Below are 20,894 nucleotides of genomic sequence, written 5' to 3'. Positions count from 1 at the left end.
TCTTGCACAGTCTCCATTTTATTCAATACCTAAAGTGAAACATACGGGAATAGAAACTAGATGATAGGCATTTCTCACCTGACAACATTTTTGCAATTTTCGGAGATAAGCTATGTGAAACTTGTAAGGGAAAGGAAATCATTACTATTTTTATTGATCTTAGTTACAAATTGGAAAAGAAAAACATACATTTAAATGTATTAAGTGCAATAAATACCTTGTTATGACAACCAAATTCAATCACTATACATGGATCAAGTGAGACAATGATGTGCTGATTTCTTAACTGCCAGAAGTTATGGATTGTTATTTTGGATTCTTATTTGGGGAAAATTACACTTGTTCTAATTTTCAAACAGTTATGGTTGCAGTTTTCTATTAGGCTACTAAAAATTTCATTTATATCATATGTAATGGGCAGATAACATGACATAATTTTCTTACAGTTACATATATGAGTAGTTAGCAAAGGAGAAACTGCCCTGTTGTTCCCACACCAAAGGAAGAAAATGTAAAGACTATATAGCTCATGAAGAATGTTAACATTGTCTATCACAAAATATTGATAAAATTGGAATTGTATCAACCCATATTATAGAACTTGATATTTTAGTCAAAGTATTAAGATAATAAAATAAGGCTTTTAGCTTCATATCAAAACCTATTTGAAAATTATGAGTATTAAAAGCATTTTTCTTATTTATGGTTTGATTTAGTGTAGAGCCTCACCTGTTCCTATCTTAATACAGTATAATGAATAAGTATTAAAGTATAATTATAAAGCATGACAGATTCTATATAGATATTTGCAGAGATATTTCAGTGTAAAATCTCATTCAAATGTAACCCAAATATATTTGTTACCTTAATCTATATTTTGTCAAATGCAAACATTTTAATTTTTGCTAATTCTTAACTTTAAGCAAAGGGCTTGAATTTAAGAAATGTCATTCTTATTTACTAATGTATTTAGAAAATCCTTTGTTCACTTTGTAAGGTCATTAGAACCTAATTAATCAACCACCTTCTCAGTACAGTAAATACTCTACTATAAAATATTTCTCCCAAGTAAGATACAGATATCAATAATTTGTTGTTTCTATTTTTATTTCTTAAGCCTTTATACAATATTTCAATGTTACATTATGTATCCCCCTATAAAAATGTCTACTTTTTTTCTACTCACTACTACAATATATTGTAATATGTTTTCAAGGAAGTGGGTGGGTTCATTTGGGGATGATATGCTTTGAAAGAACAGATTTGCCAAACCAAAGATATGTATTTAGAACCATAATAGCACAATGTGCAAATTAGTGGATTTATTCATTTAAAAAGATATTATCCCACTTCCCTACTTAATGAAATTAACCATCACCCTTGATTTAGTTATGTCTCTAAGAGGTATAAATAACATGTAATGAAGCAGCTCTTTTAGTCACAAGGTTCAATGTGAGAAAAACAAATATATGCTGTATATACCATGCATGAAACTGTTTTGTTGTTTTTTTTTAAATCCAATAGTCTTTTGCCTATTTTTTTGGTAATAAACAATATATATCCTTGTAGCTGAATTGCATATCTAATATCAGAGAAAAGCTTCTAATGGAATAACTTGTAAGATCTCTACCCCAGCAAATTAATTTAGTATCTAGGAAGCATCCTATTGAAAAATAGTGAATTATGTCCTACATTGACTACAATGGAAGTTTAAATAAGTGGTGTGTGGCTATATTGAATACAAGAATGTGATAGAAAGGATACAGGCCTCATGAATGGTTGGAGGCACTCATCTGCAGAACTAATTCATTCCATTAGATTCACTGGGTAGTACCATGCTTCAAAATTTTGATTGACATTTTCTTGTGGAAAAATAAAAATTAAAGTACTAATGCAGATCCCCAAAAAACTTCTTCTGAGTTGGAGAGTCATTCATGGCTAGAAAAGACAAAAAATGTTAGTTTACAACTGGCTAATAATTAATTTTAGACATTGTCATGCTATGAACACAGTTTTGAAAAATGATTTAAATTGATATACAACCAAAGGAAATGTACTACATTTTTGTGGTGCTTTTTTATATGTATATTCAATGATACAATGGTTTGTCTGACTTTAGTCAAGGTATATATTTCAAATAACTTCAAGCAGTAGGGAGGGAGGATTCAGTAGAGTTCTTCCTTGGTGTCATATTTAGAGGTTGAATATATCCAAATGTCTTTAACTGTTAATAAATATATGCTATTTCATATGTGAATTTAAATATATTTTGAACTTGCTATCAGTATCTAGTCCTTTAAGATATCAAGTTTGATATTTATTGCTGCAAATTTTTAATGGAGAGAGTAAGAATGGCTACCATTCTGTAGACCCTTTATTTGACAGATCTTCACATTAGTGCCACCTCTGGGGCACATATGGATAGTAGCAGCAATTGCTTTTCAATCTTAAATTTCAACAACAAATAATCTTTGAGTGACAAATTTTAAATCCTACACTGACTTTCTCTTGCTGTTCATGCAGTTCTTGGGCTATCAGGTACCCTTTATTAATTAACAATTAGTAATAAGTAATTCTCAACTAATTAATGACCCAAGAAACACAAAATATGTCAAAGCTCAAATTATTTTTATTTTGGGGTTGCTAAATGTTGGTTGCTTTTATTGATGATAGACAATCATGTATACAAGATTGATGGCCTAATTGTAGTTAGAAAAGAGCTTCAAAGCTAAACAATGTCTGAATTATTTTTAAATTAAATATTTGAGTTTGTTCAACCAAAAGGTAATTTTAAAGGAACTATTTAATAGATGCTTAATTTTATTAACTATACACCTGCAGTTATTCATTAACTATAAGTCTATAGTATTTTATTAATTATAAATCTGTGATTTTAAATTTTCTTCAAAAGTTTTTGCAAATGATTGGCATTTGTATATTTACCTATTGCTCATCATGGCATATTTAAGCATTTTAAGACTTTTATTGAAGTATAATAAACATGTAGAGAAAAGTGCACATATAATTTTACAACTAAATGAATTTTCCCAAACCGATCACATGCAGCCATCACCCAGATTGAAAAACTGCATGTTATTAGTACCCTAGTAGTCTTCCATATGCTCCCTTCCTCAAGGATAACCACTTCCTTACTTTAATAACCATAGGTTAGTGTTATCTGCTTTTAGTACTTAAGCAGTTTTTAACAAAATAACGGCTGTCATTTTCAGTGTTAAAGTCAGATACTGTATTGTTTCTGAGCTAGGATTCTCAGTTTTTTCTGTCCATTGCACCTGAAGGATATTATACATTCCCATTACTATCAATGGCTTATTGTTACAGCCCCTTGGAAGTACTTTAAGGAGTATGTAATTAGAGAGAAAAAGAACTTCGAGGTCATTCTGTTGTGTTAGTAGGGTTTCTCAAACACAGCTCTATTAGTAGTTTGGGCTAGATAATTTTTTGTTGGTGGTGACTGCCCTGTACATTGTAGGCTTGTTTAATAATATCTTTGGTCTTTACCCACCAGATGCCAATAGTACTCAACTCCCAGTTGAGAAAACCAAATATGTCTTCAGCCCTTGCCAGTGTGGCTCAGTTGTCAGAACGTCAGCTTACACACTGAAGGGTTGTGGGTTCGATTTCCAGTCAAAGGCTCATGGCTGGGTTGCGTGTTCGTTCCTCACCCCAGGTCAGGGCACGTGTGGAAGGCAACTAGTCCATGTGTCTCTCTCACACCTCTCTCCCTCTCTCTCTCTCTTCCCCCCTCTCTTCAAACTATGCTAAATGTCCCCTAAGAGGAAATGTTGCCTTTGGTAGAAAGCCACTAAGCTAGAAAAAATATATTCTTTGTTTGATGTTTATTACTTTAAAAGTTAATAGGTAAATAAGTAGAAGTTTTAAGAAAGTAACTTTCAGTCTTTTAGAAGGAGTTTTAGTAATTGGCCCCCCTAGCAAGGACTATTTAGAAAGATGTTAAGGTATGTATCATCTTGTCATCCTGGAGAATGTTGTAGAAAGTAGATATTAGAGTACATGACATTTAAAGTACTTTTCATCAGCCTAACTATATAACTACGGGATTTAAAGCTAGGGAATCTTATTATCTAGTTAGAAAGACACACACACCTTTTCTCTTTCAAAATCTTAAAAAATTAGAATCTACAGGAATAAGTACCACATACAAGATTGCAAGAAAATTATATTAAAACCTGCTTCTTCATCTTCCATTCCCATTCATAATTGTCTATAACATTTTTAATCTGCTTTAGAAACAATAATGTTTTTTGAAAATTTGAATAGAATTGATTCAATAACTCCTAAGATGTACAAGGAAATAAAATTAGTACATTGCCAATGTTAATTGCGTTCCTCTTTGGGGTGAAATCATATCTAATTTATGATAGTTTAGATAATTAATTATAATACCCCATGTATGAATCATTTCAAAGTTTCTCATCTTTTAATACATATCAGTAAGGGAATTATGGAAAAGTCTTAGGAATAAAACAAATTTTATAAGATTTTAGTTCATTCTGATATTTTACCAGAATTTTTGAAGGCTATTGTATATAAATAATATGTATAAATTTTTAGTACTAATAGGATTAGATACACACAAGTGAACTTACACAGGTCCATTTGTCTTCTGTTTTCTCAATCACAATCGTCTGTGTGTCATTACCTGGTGGTATATATTCATAATCATCGTACAGGAGGCCTAGGATTGGATATTGTGTCCTGTACCTACACAGGAAAAAAGTTAGTTAACAAGATGCACAAAAAAATAGTTTTCATTCCTATTTAGTCACTCCTAGTTTGATTCCCCTTATTAAATTAATTTGGCTCTGCATAACTTTTAACTTTTTCTAAAAAAAAAAAAAATCCCCTGTTAATGTACAAAGATTTACTATTATTTTCAAAAGAGTAAGAGGGAGGTACTTCTATTTCTGGAAATGATGGAACACAGGCAGCACAAGAGAGTGATAACAAAGAAGGGAAGCAAATGACATAAGTTCTACAACTGCTTGGAGATTTCTTTGGGCACAGGATAGAGAAAGGGAAGCCAAACAGCTCCTAGCAGTCTCACCAAGTTGAGGTGACAAAATTTCAAGTAAAAATATGCCAAAGCAGTGAGAATTTGTGGAGCAGAATAATAGACAGGAGAAAGCTACATAGATGAGGAGAGGTCAGGAGACTTGTAGGGGGTTCACCACAAGTCTTTGGGTGAGTACTGATCATTGTAAGCATGTGAAAATATTACTGAGAGTGGAGAAAGAACCACTGGAAAGGAGTAGCATGGAAATTCTTAGAGTTCACATAGTAATGGAAATAGTTTGTGTTCCACTAACCAGAGTGGAAAGAACTCTTAGTATGGGGGAAAACAGGCAGAGACTATAGTAGAGTACTGCTTTACTAGTGGGATGACATTAGACCTAGCCTGCAGGCTGTTCTAACAGAGTTTAAAAGCATGAAGTATTAAATTGTTTGAAGTATTAAATTGTTTCCAAGTAACAACTTTATCTCAGGATAAAACCACAAAATACTTAGAGTGATATCAAAAATATTCAGAAATCTAGTACGTAAAAATCACAATATATGGCATTCAATGAAAAATGAGTAAGCATGCAATGAAGCAAGTATGTATGACTAATAATGAAGAGGAAAATAAATTTGTATAAATAGTCCAAGAAATGGTAGATAAAAGAAGTAAGCAAGGGTATAACTATTAGAAATACAAAAATATAAAATTTATACAAAAAAAAAAATAGAAGAAAGTATGAACAATATGTGTAGAACAATGAAGGATATAAAGATCTACACTGAACTTCTATAGATGAAAGTTACATTGTATGGGATTAACAACATTTAGGCACTACAGAAGAAAATACTGCTAAATTTGAAGACATCAAGAAAAATTATCCAAAACAAAACATGAGAGTAAAAATACTGAAAAAATATACAGAGTATGAGTTAGCTATGGAAAATACCAGGTGTCCTGGATATGTGTAATTGAAGTCCTACAAGATTGGCAGGAGACAAAAATAATTTAATAAATAATGGCCACACTGTTTCTAAAGTTTTTGAATACTACAAACACACAGATCCAAGAAGATTAATGAACATCAAGGAAAAGAATGATGAAGAAAAACACAGAGAGGCACATAATTATCAAATTGTTTAAAACCAGTGATAAAGATTCTTAAAGACACCCAGAAAAAAAAAGAACATTACTCAAAGTAGAAAACAATCATAAGATAAACAACAAACTTCTTATCAGACAGTGAAAGTCAGAAAACAGTGGAATGACATCTTTAAAGTACTGATAGAAAAAATAACTATTGAATTACTATTCTATACTTAGTAAAAATAACTGAATAATGAAGGCAAAATAAAGATGGTTTTCAGACATAAAAAGACAAGAGAAGTCTTCACCAGTAGAGCAGCATGACAAGAAATGTTAACGGAAGTTCTTCAGGCAGAGGAAAGATTATATCAGATAGAAATTTGGAGCTAAGCCAAATAATGAATAGCAACAGAAAAGAAAAATAAGTGGGTAAATTTAAAACAAGATTGGACATTTTTCTTATTAATATTTCTTTAAAGATAATTGACTATTGAAAGTAAAATTATACTGTATTGGGGGTTTATAATATGTGTAAAGGTAAATATATGGCAAAAGTAGCATAAAGATCATAGGGGGGAAACAGAAGTATATTATCATAAAGTTTGTATGTTATATGTCATGAGGTATAATAATATTATATGAAGGTAGAGTGTGATAAGACAAATATTTTAAGCCTTTGTCATTATAAAAAAAGAAGTATATTTAATAGGCCAGTAAAATAGATAAAATGTAATAATGAAAAAAATGATTAATCCAAAAGAAAAAAAAGAAAAGTGGAAGAAAGACAATATAGGACAAATAGAAAACAAATTGCTAAATGGTAAATTTAAACTCAAACAAAGATAATCACATTAAATATAAATGGTTTAAATACTCCAATTAAAAGGCAAATATTGATACAGTGGATAAAAACACAAGACCCAACTATGTATATTATTTATTAAACAAAGTTTAAGTATAAAGAAATTAATAGAATAAATTAAAAAGAATAGAAACATATTTATCATGCAATCTGTAATCAAAAGAAAGCTAGAGTAGTTATAATATCAGATGAAGTAGCCTTTAGAGCAAGAAGCATTAGTAGAGATACAAAGGTTCACTTAATAATAATAGAAGTGTCAATTCATCCATAAGATATAACAGTCCTTCATTTTTATTCAATAGAACATAACAATCCTAAATGTTTATGTACCACCCACCAGAAATTCAAAATACATGCAGCAAAAAATGATAGAAATTAATGGAGAAATGAACAAATTCACATTGTGAGTTGGAATTTTGGCATGCCTTATAAGATAATTGATATTAGAAAGAGACAAAGTCAGTTAAGATATAGAAGCTATGAACAACAGTATTAACTAAATTGAGCTAAGTGACATTTTAAAAATGCTCCACTTATCATCAATAGATTACACATTCTTTTTAAGGACGTGGAACATTTACCAGAAGAGTCTCTATTCTGGGCCACAAAACAAGTATCAATACATTAAAAATGATTATAATGAATACAAAGTATGTTCTCTGACCATAGCGAAAATAAATTAAGAATCAATAACAGAAGTATATCTAAAAAATTCCCATAGATTTGGAAACTAAAGAATACAATTCTGAATAACCCATGGATCAAAACAACAAATCAACAGGGGAATTTAAAATTATTTGAACTGAATGCAAATGAAACTACAACTTAAAATTGGGAGATACAGCTAAAGGAGTGGTTAAATAGAAGCTTGTAGCATTAAAAGCTTATATTAGAAATGCTCTAAAATCAATGCCTTATGCTTCCAGGTTAGAAACTAAAAAAGAGAAGATTAAGTGGAAAATAAACATAAGACAGAAAATAAAGATAAGAAATCAGTGAAATATAAAAGTGTAAAGCAGTGGAGAAAAACCAATTAAAACAAAACCTGGTTCTTCAAGAATATTACTAAAATTGATATATATCTAACCAAACTGATTATCAAAGAAAGAAATAGCACACAAATTTCAAAAAAACAAGAAAAATAAGTTATCACCTCACAGCTGTTAGAATGGCTATTATAAAAACGATAAGAAATAGCAAGTGTTGGCAAGAATGTGGAGAAAAGGGAATTCTTGTGCACTGTTGGTGGGAATGTAATCTGGTACAGCTATTGTGGGAAAGAGTATGGAGGCTCCTCAAAAAAATAAAAAATATATCTACCATACGATATAGCGATTAATGTATAGACACACAAAAACACACAATGGAATATTATACAGTCATAAAAAATGAAGGAAACCTGCCTGGGCGGCATGACTCACAGGTGAAGCATCAACCTAGGATCCAGGAGATCAGAGTTCGATTCCCTGTCAGGGCACATGCCCGGGTTGCAGGCTTGATCCCCAGTAGGGGGCCCGCAGGAGGCTGCCTATCAGTCACTCTCTCATCATTGATGTCTCTATCTCTCTCTCCCGCTCCCTTCCTCTCTCTGAAATCAATAAAAACATTTTTAAAAAATGAAGGAACTCTTACCGTTTATAACAACATGGATGGACCTTGAGGACATTATGCAAGGTGAAATAAGTCAGAGAAAGACAAATACCATATGCTCTCACTTATACGTGGAATTAAAAATCACACACAAATAAAAGAACTCACAGAAACAGAACAGATTGATGATTGCCAGAGGAAGAGGGTGAGGGGTGGGTGAAATGGGTGAAGATGGTAAAAACTACCATTTATAATATAAATAAGTCTTGGGGATGTGATGTACAGCATGGTGACCATAGTTAATACTGTACTGTATATTTGAAAGTTGCTAAAAAAGCAGATCTTAAAATTTCTTCTTAAAAAAATTTTATAACTATGTGTGGTGAAAGACGTTAACTGGACTTAGATTTATACATTTTGCAGTATATAAATATAATGAATCATGTTGCACACCTGAAACTAATATAATGTTTATGTCAATCATATCTAAATGATTTTTAAAAAAAGAGAGATCCTTTGTCTTTAAAGCATAATAAAAAAGCCTTTGTCTTGAAAGTATAATAGAGGAAATTATGACAATTTTATGCCCCCAAAATATGATAATTTAGATAAAGTGCACAAATTCCTTGAAAGACACAAACAAAAAACCAGAATATTCACTCTTGCCACTTCTTTTTCGCATTACTGGAGGTATTAAGCCAAGTAGATAAGAAGATGAATGAAAATGCATTAAGATGGGAAAGGAAAAAGTGAAACTATTTCTATTTGCAAATGGTATGATCTTGTATATAGACATTTTTAAGAAATCCAATAAAATTATTACAATTAATAAATGAGTTCAACACGGTTAAAGAGTACAAAGTCAATGCTCCCAAATCAATTTTAATTCTATACCCTTGCAATGTAAATCTGAAAATGACATTAAGAAAACAGTTCTACTTACAGTAACATCAAACAGAATATAATACTTAGAAATAAATTTAACAAAATTGGTGGAAGACTTGTGAGATGAAAATTACACAGTACTTTTTAAGAAATTAAAGAGGTTCTAAATGGAAATGGATCCCATGTTCATGGGTCAGAAGACTTAATATTGTTAGCGTGGCAGTAATTCCCAAACTTTTCTACATATTCAATTAAATTCGTATAGTAATCTCAGTGGATTTTTTTACAGAAATTGACAAGCTTATCCTAAAATTCATATGGAAAATCAAAAGATCGATTATAGCTGAAGCAATCTTGAAAGAACAGTTTGAAGGTTCTCAGTCCTGATTTCAAAACTTAAAAAAAGCTATAGTAATCAGGACAGTGTGGTACTTGCATAAAAACAGACAAATAGATCAATGGAGTAAAGTTGATAAATTACTTGAGAGTCTACAAATTTGCCCTTACAATTATGATTGATTAGTGAGAAGTGTACCAAGGCAATTCAACAGGGGAGAGAATAGTATATTCCACAAATGATGCTGGGACAACTAGATATCTCCACATACTGTAAAATTCTTAGAAGAAAACATGGGTTTAAATCTTCATGACCTTGGATTAGGCAATTATTTCTTACATATGATAACAAAAGCACAAGTAAGAAATGAAAAAAAATGGACTTCCTTAAAATTAAAAACTTGTGATGCAAATGATAATATGAAGATGGTGAAAAGGCAACTCATAGAATGAAAAATAATTGCAAATAATATATCTGATAAGAGTATTTTATCCAGAATATATAAATATCTCTTGCAATTCAACTATAAAAAAGCAAATAATCCAATTTTAGAATGGAGAAATAACTTAAATAGTCATTCTCCAAAGAAGATATACAAATGACCAATAAACACATGAAAAAATATTAAATATTAATTATTAGATAAACACAAATGAAAACTACAATGAAATACCACTTCTGACCCCCTAGGATGGCTATAATCCAAGAAATGGACAATGCAAGTTTGGGAGGATAGAGAGAAATTGGAGCCTTCGTATGCTCCTGGTAAGAATGTAAAATGGTGCAGCTAGTTCGTAAAACAGTTTAGCAGTTCTTCAAAAAGTAAATAGTTACCATGTGACCCAGTATTTCCACTCCTAGGTACATACTAAAAACCAAAAAATGAGCATATATGTCCACACAAATTTGTACACATTATGCATAATGCCCCCAAATTTTAAACAGCCCAAATGTCCATAAATTGATAAATGGATAAATAAAATGTTGTATATCCATAAAATGGAATATTATTTAGTAACAAAAAGCAATGAAGTACTAGCACATGCTAAAATATGGTTGAATCTGCAAACGTTATGCAAAGCGAAAGAATCCAATCACAAAATACCACATTTTGTGTCATTCTGTTTATATGGAATATCCAAAATAGACGTTTGCTGAAACTATTTATGCATAAAGAGCCACTTTCTATTTGGTTATGCTAAATTGTTGGAATGTATGCTGTGGTCATATTGCTGCTATGAGGGGAAACACTGCCTAAGAATGACATCTAAACAGGAAAGAGCGCAGCCAATATAGAAAGCTTTCTGAAAATGTATTTTCAGCACAAGAGTACATGTGGACATCAAGCAATACCAATTAAATGAGTTAACTAATTCCCAGTTTAGCTTGGGTTTCTGGCATGTGCAACTGAAAGAGTCTTGATTCATAGTTTTTAAAACAACCTATTATTTGCTCTTCACTTCCATTGTACTTAATATATTGTAAATACAGGAAAGGTGTTCTACAGAATCTTATTGACCATAATAGCAATATGTTTTTGTGAATATTTATTCTTAAGTAAAATTATCGGTCTGCAAAAGACACTAAACTCTGTCTAAGGATATAGATATAGATAGATGATATAGATGATAGACATAGATATATTGATATATATGATATAGATATAGATGATATAGATATATATATAGTTGATATGGATATATAGATGATATAGATACAGATATCGATATAGGTAATATAGATAGATGATATAGGTGATATAGATATAGATGAGATGATAGAGATAGGTAGAGATAGAGATACATTGATAGATATATGTATGTATAATATATACATACACATATATTATAATGCTATAACTTGAATTATGTAATAACCAAAATCATATTAAACTTCATTAAAAATACATTACTTTTTAGTAGTAATTGTAGTCCTTCCACTACTGCAGGGTTGGATATGAGATGAATATATTTCTTGTCTCAACTTCGAGAGTTCCTTACAAATAAAGGGCAGTAAAATCATTTGAAAACAGTAGAAAGATGAGGTAAGAAGTATGATTGATCGTTTAACAAGGTTGCTAAGAATAATTACTTGTTTTTATTCCTTGTTAGCCTTTAGGTAAAAATGTTCTAATCCCACTTGTTGAATACTATATATAATTGCTTCATGGTACCCAATAAGCTACATTATACGTCTGTGCAGCAATCCACTAACTGGTATAGGATTTCTATACTTGAGGGACAACATTAGATTGAGTGGACATAGTTCTCAAGATGATGTAAAAGTTTTTGTCCTAAAAAGTCTGACAAGTATAGCCATAGCAGAAAAGTACTGAAACTTCAATATGGAAGCAGGTATTGTTTTCTAACAGAAAGTCAATCACTGAACGTGACTACAAGTACCATTTGTTCAATAACGGCAATACATTAGCCACCATTTTTGGTAGTTCCTTCCTTTGGTACTGATTTTATAATAGATCCTGGCTATATGCTACAGGTACATAGAGTAATATAACACAGTCCCTTGTTGAAACAGCTAATCATCTAATAAGGATCTTACAGTCTTATTGGGAGTTTCACTAATGAGATAAAATCGATGTCTTAAAAATATTAAGTGCACAATGGCATTTATTTTTGCTTCAATTTTAGTTTCACTTGAATTGTTTCCTCTGAAATATGAATTTTCTACCTCTTCACACTCACATTCTGCTTCATGAATAAAGTGAATCTTGGAATTGTGCCCTCCTCTAATACATGGGAAGTGTTTATTCTACAGGACTGAGTTGCATTGTTCCTTTCTACCCTTATCCCTTCCTTTCTTACCTCTGACTGACGTTTTATAAGGGAATCCTTCTCTTCCAACAAGCTTGTCAGTTCATGAATCTTGAACTGGAAGTCACTGCAACTTCCTTCTCTTCTTGAAACATCTTTTTGGTACTGATTTAACTGAGTCTGATAATTTAAAAAGAAATAAGAATTATTATAATTCTCATTTACAAAATAGGGAACTGAGTTCCAGAGAGGCTAAGTGACATAAAGTCATATAACTAGCTTTGAAATGAAGAGCAAGATACTAATAGTTATAAACATTTATAGAGCTTTATGAATGCAAAATATGAATTAAAATGCAAATTAGAAATTTCTCATTTTTTTCAAAGTGCCTTTACTATTTAGGACTATGCATTCTGTAAGTAGCAGTCTTAGGCCACAATAATGAAAATAAAGCTAAGAAAACAGGCACTTTAGATTCATTCAAATTCTAATTGAGGAAAACTCAATAATAATAACTAATATTATATTATGATTTGTAATTCACAAAATATTTCTCCTGCATGACTTATCTCAGTTCTCACAGCAGCCCTGTGAAATATTATTACAATACTTATTTACAAAACAGATGAGATACAGAGAGGTTAAATGACACAGAGTTATACGGCTAATAAGAAACATAGCTGCAACTAACTCTAAGACAGATCTTCTGACTCCATCCTGTCCGTTTTCCTCTTTAGTATATTATATGTGCATAGATGCTGTTAGGCTGAAGTGTTATTAGTAATTTTGGGATGAAAAAGAAACTAGTGGAGGAAATCTGCTAGAAAAATCACTAAGCATTTGAACAAATTATATTTTGTTTCATTTTGATTTTTGATCAAGATTGTATTTGGAGAGAAAATCTGTGGTCAATTTTTCTATTAAAATATTTAAGTATATGCCCTAGCCAGTTTTTGCTCAGTGGTTAGAGCATTGGCCTTAGGACTGAAGGGTCCCAGGTTCCATTGCGGTCAAGGGCACGGACCTGGTTGCAGGCTCGATCTCTGGCCCTGGTCGGGCTCGTGCGGGAGGCAACCGATTGATGTGTCTCTTTCACATCGATGTTTCTCTCTCTACCTCTCTCTCTCCCTTCCACTCTCTCTGAAAAGCAATGGAAAAAATATCCTCACGTAGGATTATATATATATATTTAAGTACATTTAGCTACATTTAGGAATCACTAAATTAAGTTAGTCAACTTGACCTAAAATTATAAGAAAAGGCAATGTATACTTATTCTCACAAATGTCATCTTAATTTTGATTCCAATTACATGTACATAATTCAACACTGTTTTGATGCCTATGCTTAACAAAGGCCTTGCTATGCTTGATACCTATGCTTAACAAAAATCAAAGTCAAGTGATTTTTATGGGTCCAACTGTGGCTTTGCTGGATAATCTCAAATGTTGTTCTTTCCTGCATAAGCATGCTTTAGGCAAGATCATAAAGGGTCCCCCTGCTATCAAATAAATAGATACAAATTAAAAACCAAAACTATGAACTTAATGTATTTTTTGATTTCTTAGAACAGAATAAGCTAAATTAGAAAACAATTTAACAATATTCTATACACAGTGATATGTATTTAAATGAAAGGTTTTATGGTGTATTCCTAAAACTCTACCTTCACTTGATTTTCCTTGTAGCTTTAAACTTGAAACCATCATTATATTATTACAAATTTTGTGCTGGCCTGTGTATTTATGCAGTGTAGGATCAACTTACCCTTAGCTTACAGATCTCTCTGTCTTTCTCCACTCTTAAGTTTTTTACCATCTCCATGTAATGGTTGCCAATCTCATCCATTTTAGCCTGTAGCATCGGGCCTGTGCATGTTTCAGAAACCTACCCAAGACAACATAATTTTCTGTAATTGTATTGTTATGAAGGAAACATATTATAAGATTTATTAGATAAAAATCAAGATTAAATCAGAAACTGAAATAATGAAAGCAATTTTTAGAAATTGTATTATACAGCCCAAATGACAGTGAGATAAGACCTAAGTGCATGTGAGAACATCAGAAAGCAGTCCATGTATTTTCTCAAAATGAATAGGATTATATGTATATTATATGTATATATATGAAATTTAATTATAAATTTATATATACAAATTATATATATATATTTGTCAGTGCTAAGATCACAATAATATAACTAAAGCAATAACAAGTATTTAGAACAAAAATTTAATACCTGAATTCTAAGATTTTTATTCTCTTGTTCTAAATTATGTTTACAGTATTCCAGTTCTTTTAATCTATATTCCATGTCTGATAGTGTGTGTCGAAGAGAGAGATTGCTTTCTTCCAAAGCTTGGCATTTTGAAGTTGAGTCTTGAAGTCCTTGCTGTAGAGAAGACACAATAAGACAAATGGGGTCTACTTTGGGGGAAGAACACTCTTTTAGTTGATTAATTCTATGAAATAAAGCAAATATTTTTCCATGCCCAGTTTTCTTAAGAATTGATCCATAAATTTTAAGTTAAATAAGCCATGTAAAATATTAGATTCTTGCCCTTATTCTGAGTTACCTATCTTGAATAAGAAGGAATCAAGGAAGTATCATTGTACCAATTTAGCAATCTGACTCTTGCTACTCTTTGACAGTATTATACCCTGCCTTCTAACAGATGCCAAAATGACCATATGCCTAATTATTTATGGGAAAGTGGAAGCTGAGCAAAAAACTGAGACTGTCATGGGAGTGAAGGTTAGGAAGGGATTAGCCTTAGAGACTCATTACAATTTCCTAGGAACCAACTCTGTTCAAACATCTGGAGAACACTTCTAGAGCTGATTCTTTCGTTTATTCATTGAACAAACACATGCTAAGATCTACAAAAAAACCCACAATGAGGTATCATTTCACACCTGTAAGAATTGCTACCATCAACAAATCAACAAACTACATGTGCTGGAGAGGCTGTGGAGAAAGGGGAGCCCTAGTACACTGCTGGTGGGAATGCAGACTGGTGCAGCCACTATGGAAAACAGTATGGAGGGTCCTCAAAAAATTAAAAATAAAACTACCATTTGTCCAGTGATCCCACTTCTAGGAATATATCCTAAGAATCCTGAAACACTAATCAGAAAGAATATATGCACCCCTATGTTCATAGCAGCACAATTTACAATAGCTAAGATCTGGAAACAGCCCAAGTGCCCATCAGCAGATGAGTGGGTAAAAAACCTGTGGTACATTTACACAGTGGAATACTATACTGCTATCAAAAAGAAGGATCTCATACCATTTGGGACAGTGTGGAAGGACCTGGAGAATATTATGCTAAGCCAAATAAGCCAGGCAGAGAAAGACAAACATCACATGATCTCACTTATTTGTGGAATCTAAAGAACTTAATAAACTGATGAATGGAATAGATTCAGTGACATGGAAGCATGGATCAGACTGATGAATCTCAGAGGGATGGAGGAGAGTGGGTGGGACAGAGTGGAATGGGTCATTGGGGAGAAAAAAGGGCATCTATAATATTTTAAACAAAAATAAAAAAAGTGGAAAAACAAAAACAAACAAAAAACAATTTTTTTCATGACACGTTAGCAGATTAAATCAATGAGTTAACTTAGATTTTTGATATTTATGCAATTCTTGTCACCCAACAGCATAGATAATTGTGGACTGTATAAACTTTATATCTACAATATGTAAGGTTATCTTTTTCTGAGAGGCTTTTCAGTCATTGGAAATAGGCAAAGCCATTCAATTCTCATATGAACAAATTATTCCATTATATATTTTTTTAAATTTTTTACTTCGTCCATGTTTATTTTCTCATACAAGTGTGATGTAAAGTGTGTGGGTGTCATCATATCTTAATTGTGTCTGGATTGTATCTCATAACTCCAGTGTACCAGGAATTATACATAGGAAAGGGCATCAATATTGTTTATCATCAATAAAAATATAAAGCTACCTGCTGCTGCCGATTATTTGCTCTCACTGATGCCAAGAGTTCTTCATATTCTTTTATTTGAGTTTCTTTGAAAACTAAGTCTTTTTCAAGTCTTAACTTGTCATTTTCCAGGCACTGAAACAAAATTATTTGTTATGAATCAGAATTATAGAAACTTGTCCAAAGTCACATAATACAAAGATTTATTTACATTGGAAGGTTTAAATAAACACTTTTCATTTGTAGTTGCTTAATAAAGAGAATTCTTAAAAGTTAAGCAAAGTATGGATACAAAAATATTGAAACTTTAAAAACCTGCATATTGAAAGAGACAACTTGATGGATTGGCTAATTTGAATGCAATGAAGCAGAAACTTCTGAATGATTTTAATGTTTTGCCTTAATCTATAAAGACTTCTGGTTAATCCCAACAGGTGATGAATTTTCAAAGCAGAGTCTAAATGTATTCATCAGAACCCAGAAACAAAAAATCCCACTCTAAAGTCCTCAAGGAATTATTAATTGTATGAAAAACATTCTGAATGTATCTAGCTGATGGCACCAAGAACACAAATTAAAATAGAAAAGGTTAAATACTTGGAGAAAGACATTTTCAAGTATTCAAAGAAATTCACAGTATGCTTTATTATTACAGAAAATGGGGAAATTCCCATTCAATGAGTCAGATTATTCTAATTTTCCAAACTACTCCCTGGCTTTAAGCAGTAAATTACTTTAGTGGTAAACTAATTAATAAGTGCATTCCCAATTTTCTTTCTTTTTACATGGGGCAGTTCTTTTCTCCTCTCAGGCTCAGTTAAGTGTTTCAAGAAAATAACTATGTCTGGGTAAGTATAACTTTGTGTTGTACTAAATTTTTAAAAGGTAGACTGAACCCCTTGATTTCTGCTTTAGGAAGGTAGGAACTAGAAAGGATTTAGAAAGAAAAATCAAAATAAATGTTACTGTCAAGTCATTTTGAAGATGTCCAAGCTCTTCTCTTATGTTGCTGAATGTGGACAGCACTAGCCGGAGTGATTTATCAGACATACCCCTCATCTGAAGGAAGAAAACAATTAATAGTTTATTTTTATTAGCATTTAAAAATAGGCAATATAAGTGATAGTGATCTTATTTTTCTGTTCCTACAAGTAAACTTATTAACAGTTTTATTTTTAGTATGGCAATATTGTTAATAACATGTATAAATAATTCAAGCAATTCTCCTGAAGAGATCACACCTATGTAATTAAAACAGGGTGTATTATTTTTTCCATGATGAAGTATCATCTTTTTCACAAGACAAAAATTTATCAGCAAATTCTCAAATTTACTTTTATTCTTTATTTAAAGATTAGAAAAGATGAGGCAGTCAACCTTCAAATAATAAAATGCACATTCTTAAGTGTGCTGCCAAATGCATGGATTTTGCCTAACTTGAGAAGAAAATAATACTAGTTAAGTTTAACCTTAAAGTATAGAAACATCTCAAATTTTAAAGAACTTGGAAAAAAGCCCTTTTACTAGGATAAACTACTTTCTTCAAAGAAAAAAATTATGGCAATTGCCTTTTCTGGAAAGATGAAGTAGAAATAATTTTCCCTGCTAAGTAAAACTAAAAGCCCTGGACATTATGTATAAAAAGACTCTGAAAAGTGAAAAGAAAGAATTCTGGTTAGGAACACTGGGATCTGAAGAATGATACAGAAGTAAGTTCCCGGGTTTTCTTTTTGCTTCATATATCACAGATTGGTGGTGTGGAAATCAGTAACCCAGATACACCAATGGGTACAAATAAAAAAAGCCCCTAGAAAAACCCACTCTCTTCAGCCAAAGGACCATGAAAAGAGTAGCCTAGCAAGGTGGAGAACTTTTATTAATAATCACTGTACTCCAGCTAAACACCACAGAAAAAACCCTGCAACTCTACTACAACTCAAACCATCAAAAGCCAGGAAGGAAGTGTAGACTTTCCCCCTCACCAGGCCTTAAAAATGTGCATCAACACCACTCACCAGGTTGGTGTTAGAAAAGGTAGGGTGGAAAGATGGATCTTTCATCCCCACTGGGCAAAAATGAGACCACAAGCACTGTGGTGTCAGTTGAGACTACGAGAGGAGCCCAGGCTCTTGCTTTATTGAGCAGTAATGAAGCACTGCTCCAGCTCCTTGCTAAGATGATATCAGAGGATGTTTAGTGGGGAGTCAGGACTTCTATCACTGTCTAACGGAAATAAGACCACTCAGCTTGCAGTGTCAGTAGAAGACAAGTGGGGAACAGTAATAAGCCATTCTTCCTGTGCAAACCAAGCCCTAAAAATGTGAGGGTCTAGTAGAGGGCCACGATTCTTACCCCTGCTCAGGAGGAACAAGAAGCTCTTTTTATGATCAGTGTCAATAAAGGCTAAGTGGGGAACTTGGACTTCAACCCCCAACTGGCAATAACAGACAGTACCCTCACTTCCCCTGTTGTTTCAATATCAGAGGAAGCCTGCTAATACAAAAGATTTGAATAAGAACTAAAGCCATAACATAATACTCAAGAAGTCCAAATTTCAATTTAAAAAACCACTCATCATTCCAAGAATCAGGAAAATCTCAACTTGATAAGAAAGAAAGAAAAAAAAAGATAGATGTCAACATTAAGATAACAGAAATGTTAGAAATGTCTACAAAGAATTTGAAAACAGACATCATAAAAATGCTTCAGCAAGAAATTACACACTTAAAACAAATAAAAAATAGAAAGTCTATGCAACAAAACAAAAAGTCTCAGAAAAGAAATAGAAGATATATATAATAAATAAATGAAAATTGTAGAATTGAAAAGCTCAGTAACTAAAAAACAAAAACCTCAATGGATGGACTAGAAAACAAAATGCAAAGAATCAGTGAACTTGAAGATAGAAAAATTGAAAGTACTCAATCTGAACATCAGAGAGAAAATAGAGAGTATAAAACATATCTAACATTCACATCATCAAAGTCCTAGAAAGAAAGAAGAAAGGGTGGAGCTGAAAATGTATTTGAAGAAATAATGACTGAATACTTTCCCAAATTAGCAAAAGCCATAAACATGCATATTCAAGAAGCTGAGCAAAGTCCAAATATAATAAATTCAAGAAATCCACACCCAAATAGGTCAGATTTCTCCTTCCTTCCTTCCTTCCTTCCTTCCTTCCTTCCTTCCTTCCTTCCTTCCTTCCTTCCTTCCTTCCTTCCTTTCTTCCCTTTCTTTTTCTTCTTTCTTTCTTTTTTGGCCACCTTTTTATTTATTTATTTATTTTTTAAATTAAATTTATTGAGGTGACATTGGTTAATATGATCATATAGGTTTCAGGTGTGGGTTTCTATGATACAAGATCTGTATATAGCACTATGTGCCCACCACCAAAAGTCAAACTTCTCCTGTCAGTCAGATTCCTTAAAACTAAAGGTAAACAAAATATTGAAAGCAGCAAGATAAATCTTTACTGTTGGGAGAAACATTTCAAATTATAGCAGACTTCTCATCAGAAACAATAGAGGCCAGAAGAAAGTGGCATACCATTTTTAAATGTTCAAAGAAAAGAACTGTTAACTGCAAAGTTTGTATCTAATGAAAATATCTTTTAGGAATGAAGGGGAATCACAACATTTTTAGATGAAGAAAAGTGAAAAGAATTTATCACTGAAGGACGTTCTCTGAAGAGAAAGAAAATGATAGAAGGAATTCACAGCATTAAGAAGGATGAAATAACATTGTGTGTGTGTATGAAAACAGTTATATTATGCAAACATTAATCAAAATAATCAAAAGAAAACAGGCATGCTATATTTATCTTAGATAAAAATGACTTCAGAGCAAAGAAAATTACCAAGGACAGAGAGGGCCATTACAGAATGATAAAAGGATCAATCCAACAAAAAGACATAGAAATATTAAATTTTTATGCACCAAACAATAGAGCTGCAAAATATATGAAACAAAAACTGATAGACTAAAAGGAGAAATAGCCAAACCCACAGTTATAACTGAAGATTTCTAAACCCCTTTCTCAGCAATTGATAGAGAGCTACTTGGCAGAAAATGAGCAAGAATATAGAAGAACTCAAGAACACTATCAAAAACAAAGGATCTAATCACCATTTATCCAACAATAGATTCACATTCCTTTCATGTGCCCCTGGAACATACAGCAAAATAAGACATATCCTTTATTATACAACAAATTTTACCTATTTCAAACGAATTGATCTCATATAGAAATGTGCTCTGACCACAATAGAATCAAACTAGAAATTGATAACAAAGACAACAAGAAAATCTCTAAACACTTGGAAAACTAAACGATATACTTAAACATAATCCACTGGTCAAAG

At 32.0% G+C, this 20,894-nt stretch overlaps 1 protein-coding gene across 1 annotated transcript in view; it reads right to left on the bottom strand.

Annotated features, from left to right (window-relative positions):
* Window positions 1-20,894, bottom strand: part of POF1B (POF1B actin binding protein) — a 67,150-nt gene continuing 46,256 nt past the window's right edge. The window contains exons 10-17 of the mRNA XM_081125790.1: window positions 17,500-17,592; window positions 16,555-16,668; window positions 14,814-14,966; window positions 14,340-14,459; window positions 12,624-12,752; window positions 11,714-11,796; window positions 4,632-4,746; window positions 1-1,938 (exon numbers count right to left, since the gene is read on the bottom strand). Of these exons, the coding sequence (XP_080981916.1) occupies window positions 1,933-1,938; window positions 4,632-4,746; window positions 11,714-11,796; window positions 12,624-12,752; window positions 14,340-14,459; window positions 14,814-14,966; window positions 16,555-16,668; window positions 17,500-17,592 (813 nt within the window). The 3' untranslated portion in view covers window positions 1-1,932. The remainder of the gene's footprint in view (window positions 1,939-4,631; window positions 4,747-11,713; window positions 11,797-12,623; window positions 12,753-14,339; window positions 14,460-14,813; window positions 14,967-16,554; window positions 16,669-17,499; window positions 17,593-20,894) is intronic.

The sequence above is a fragment of the Miniopterus schreibersii genome (assembly GCF_964146895.1).
Source record: "Miniopterus schreibersii genome assembly, chromosome: X".
Classification (NCBI taxonomy): Eukaryota; Metazoa; Chordata; class Mammalia; order Chiroptera; family Miniopteridae; genus Miniopterus; species Miniopterus schreibersii.
The sequence above is the reverse complement of the archived record's forward strand: the minus strand, read 5'-3'. Positions and strand labels throughout refer to the sequence as shown.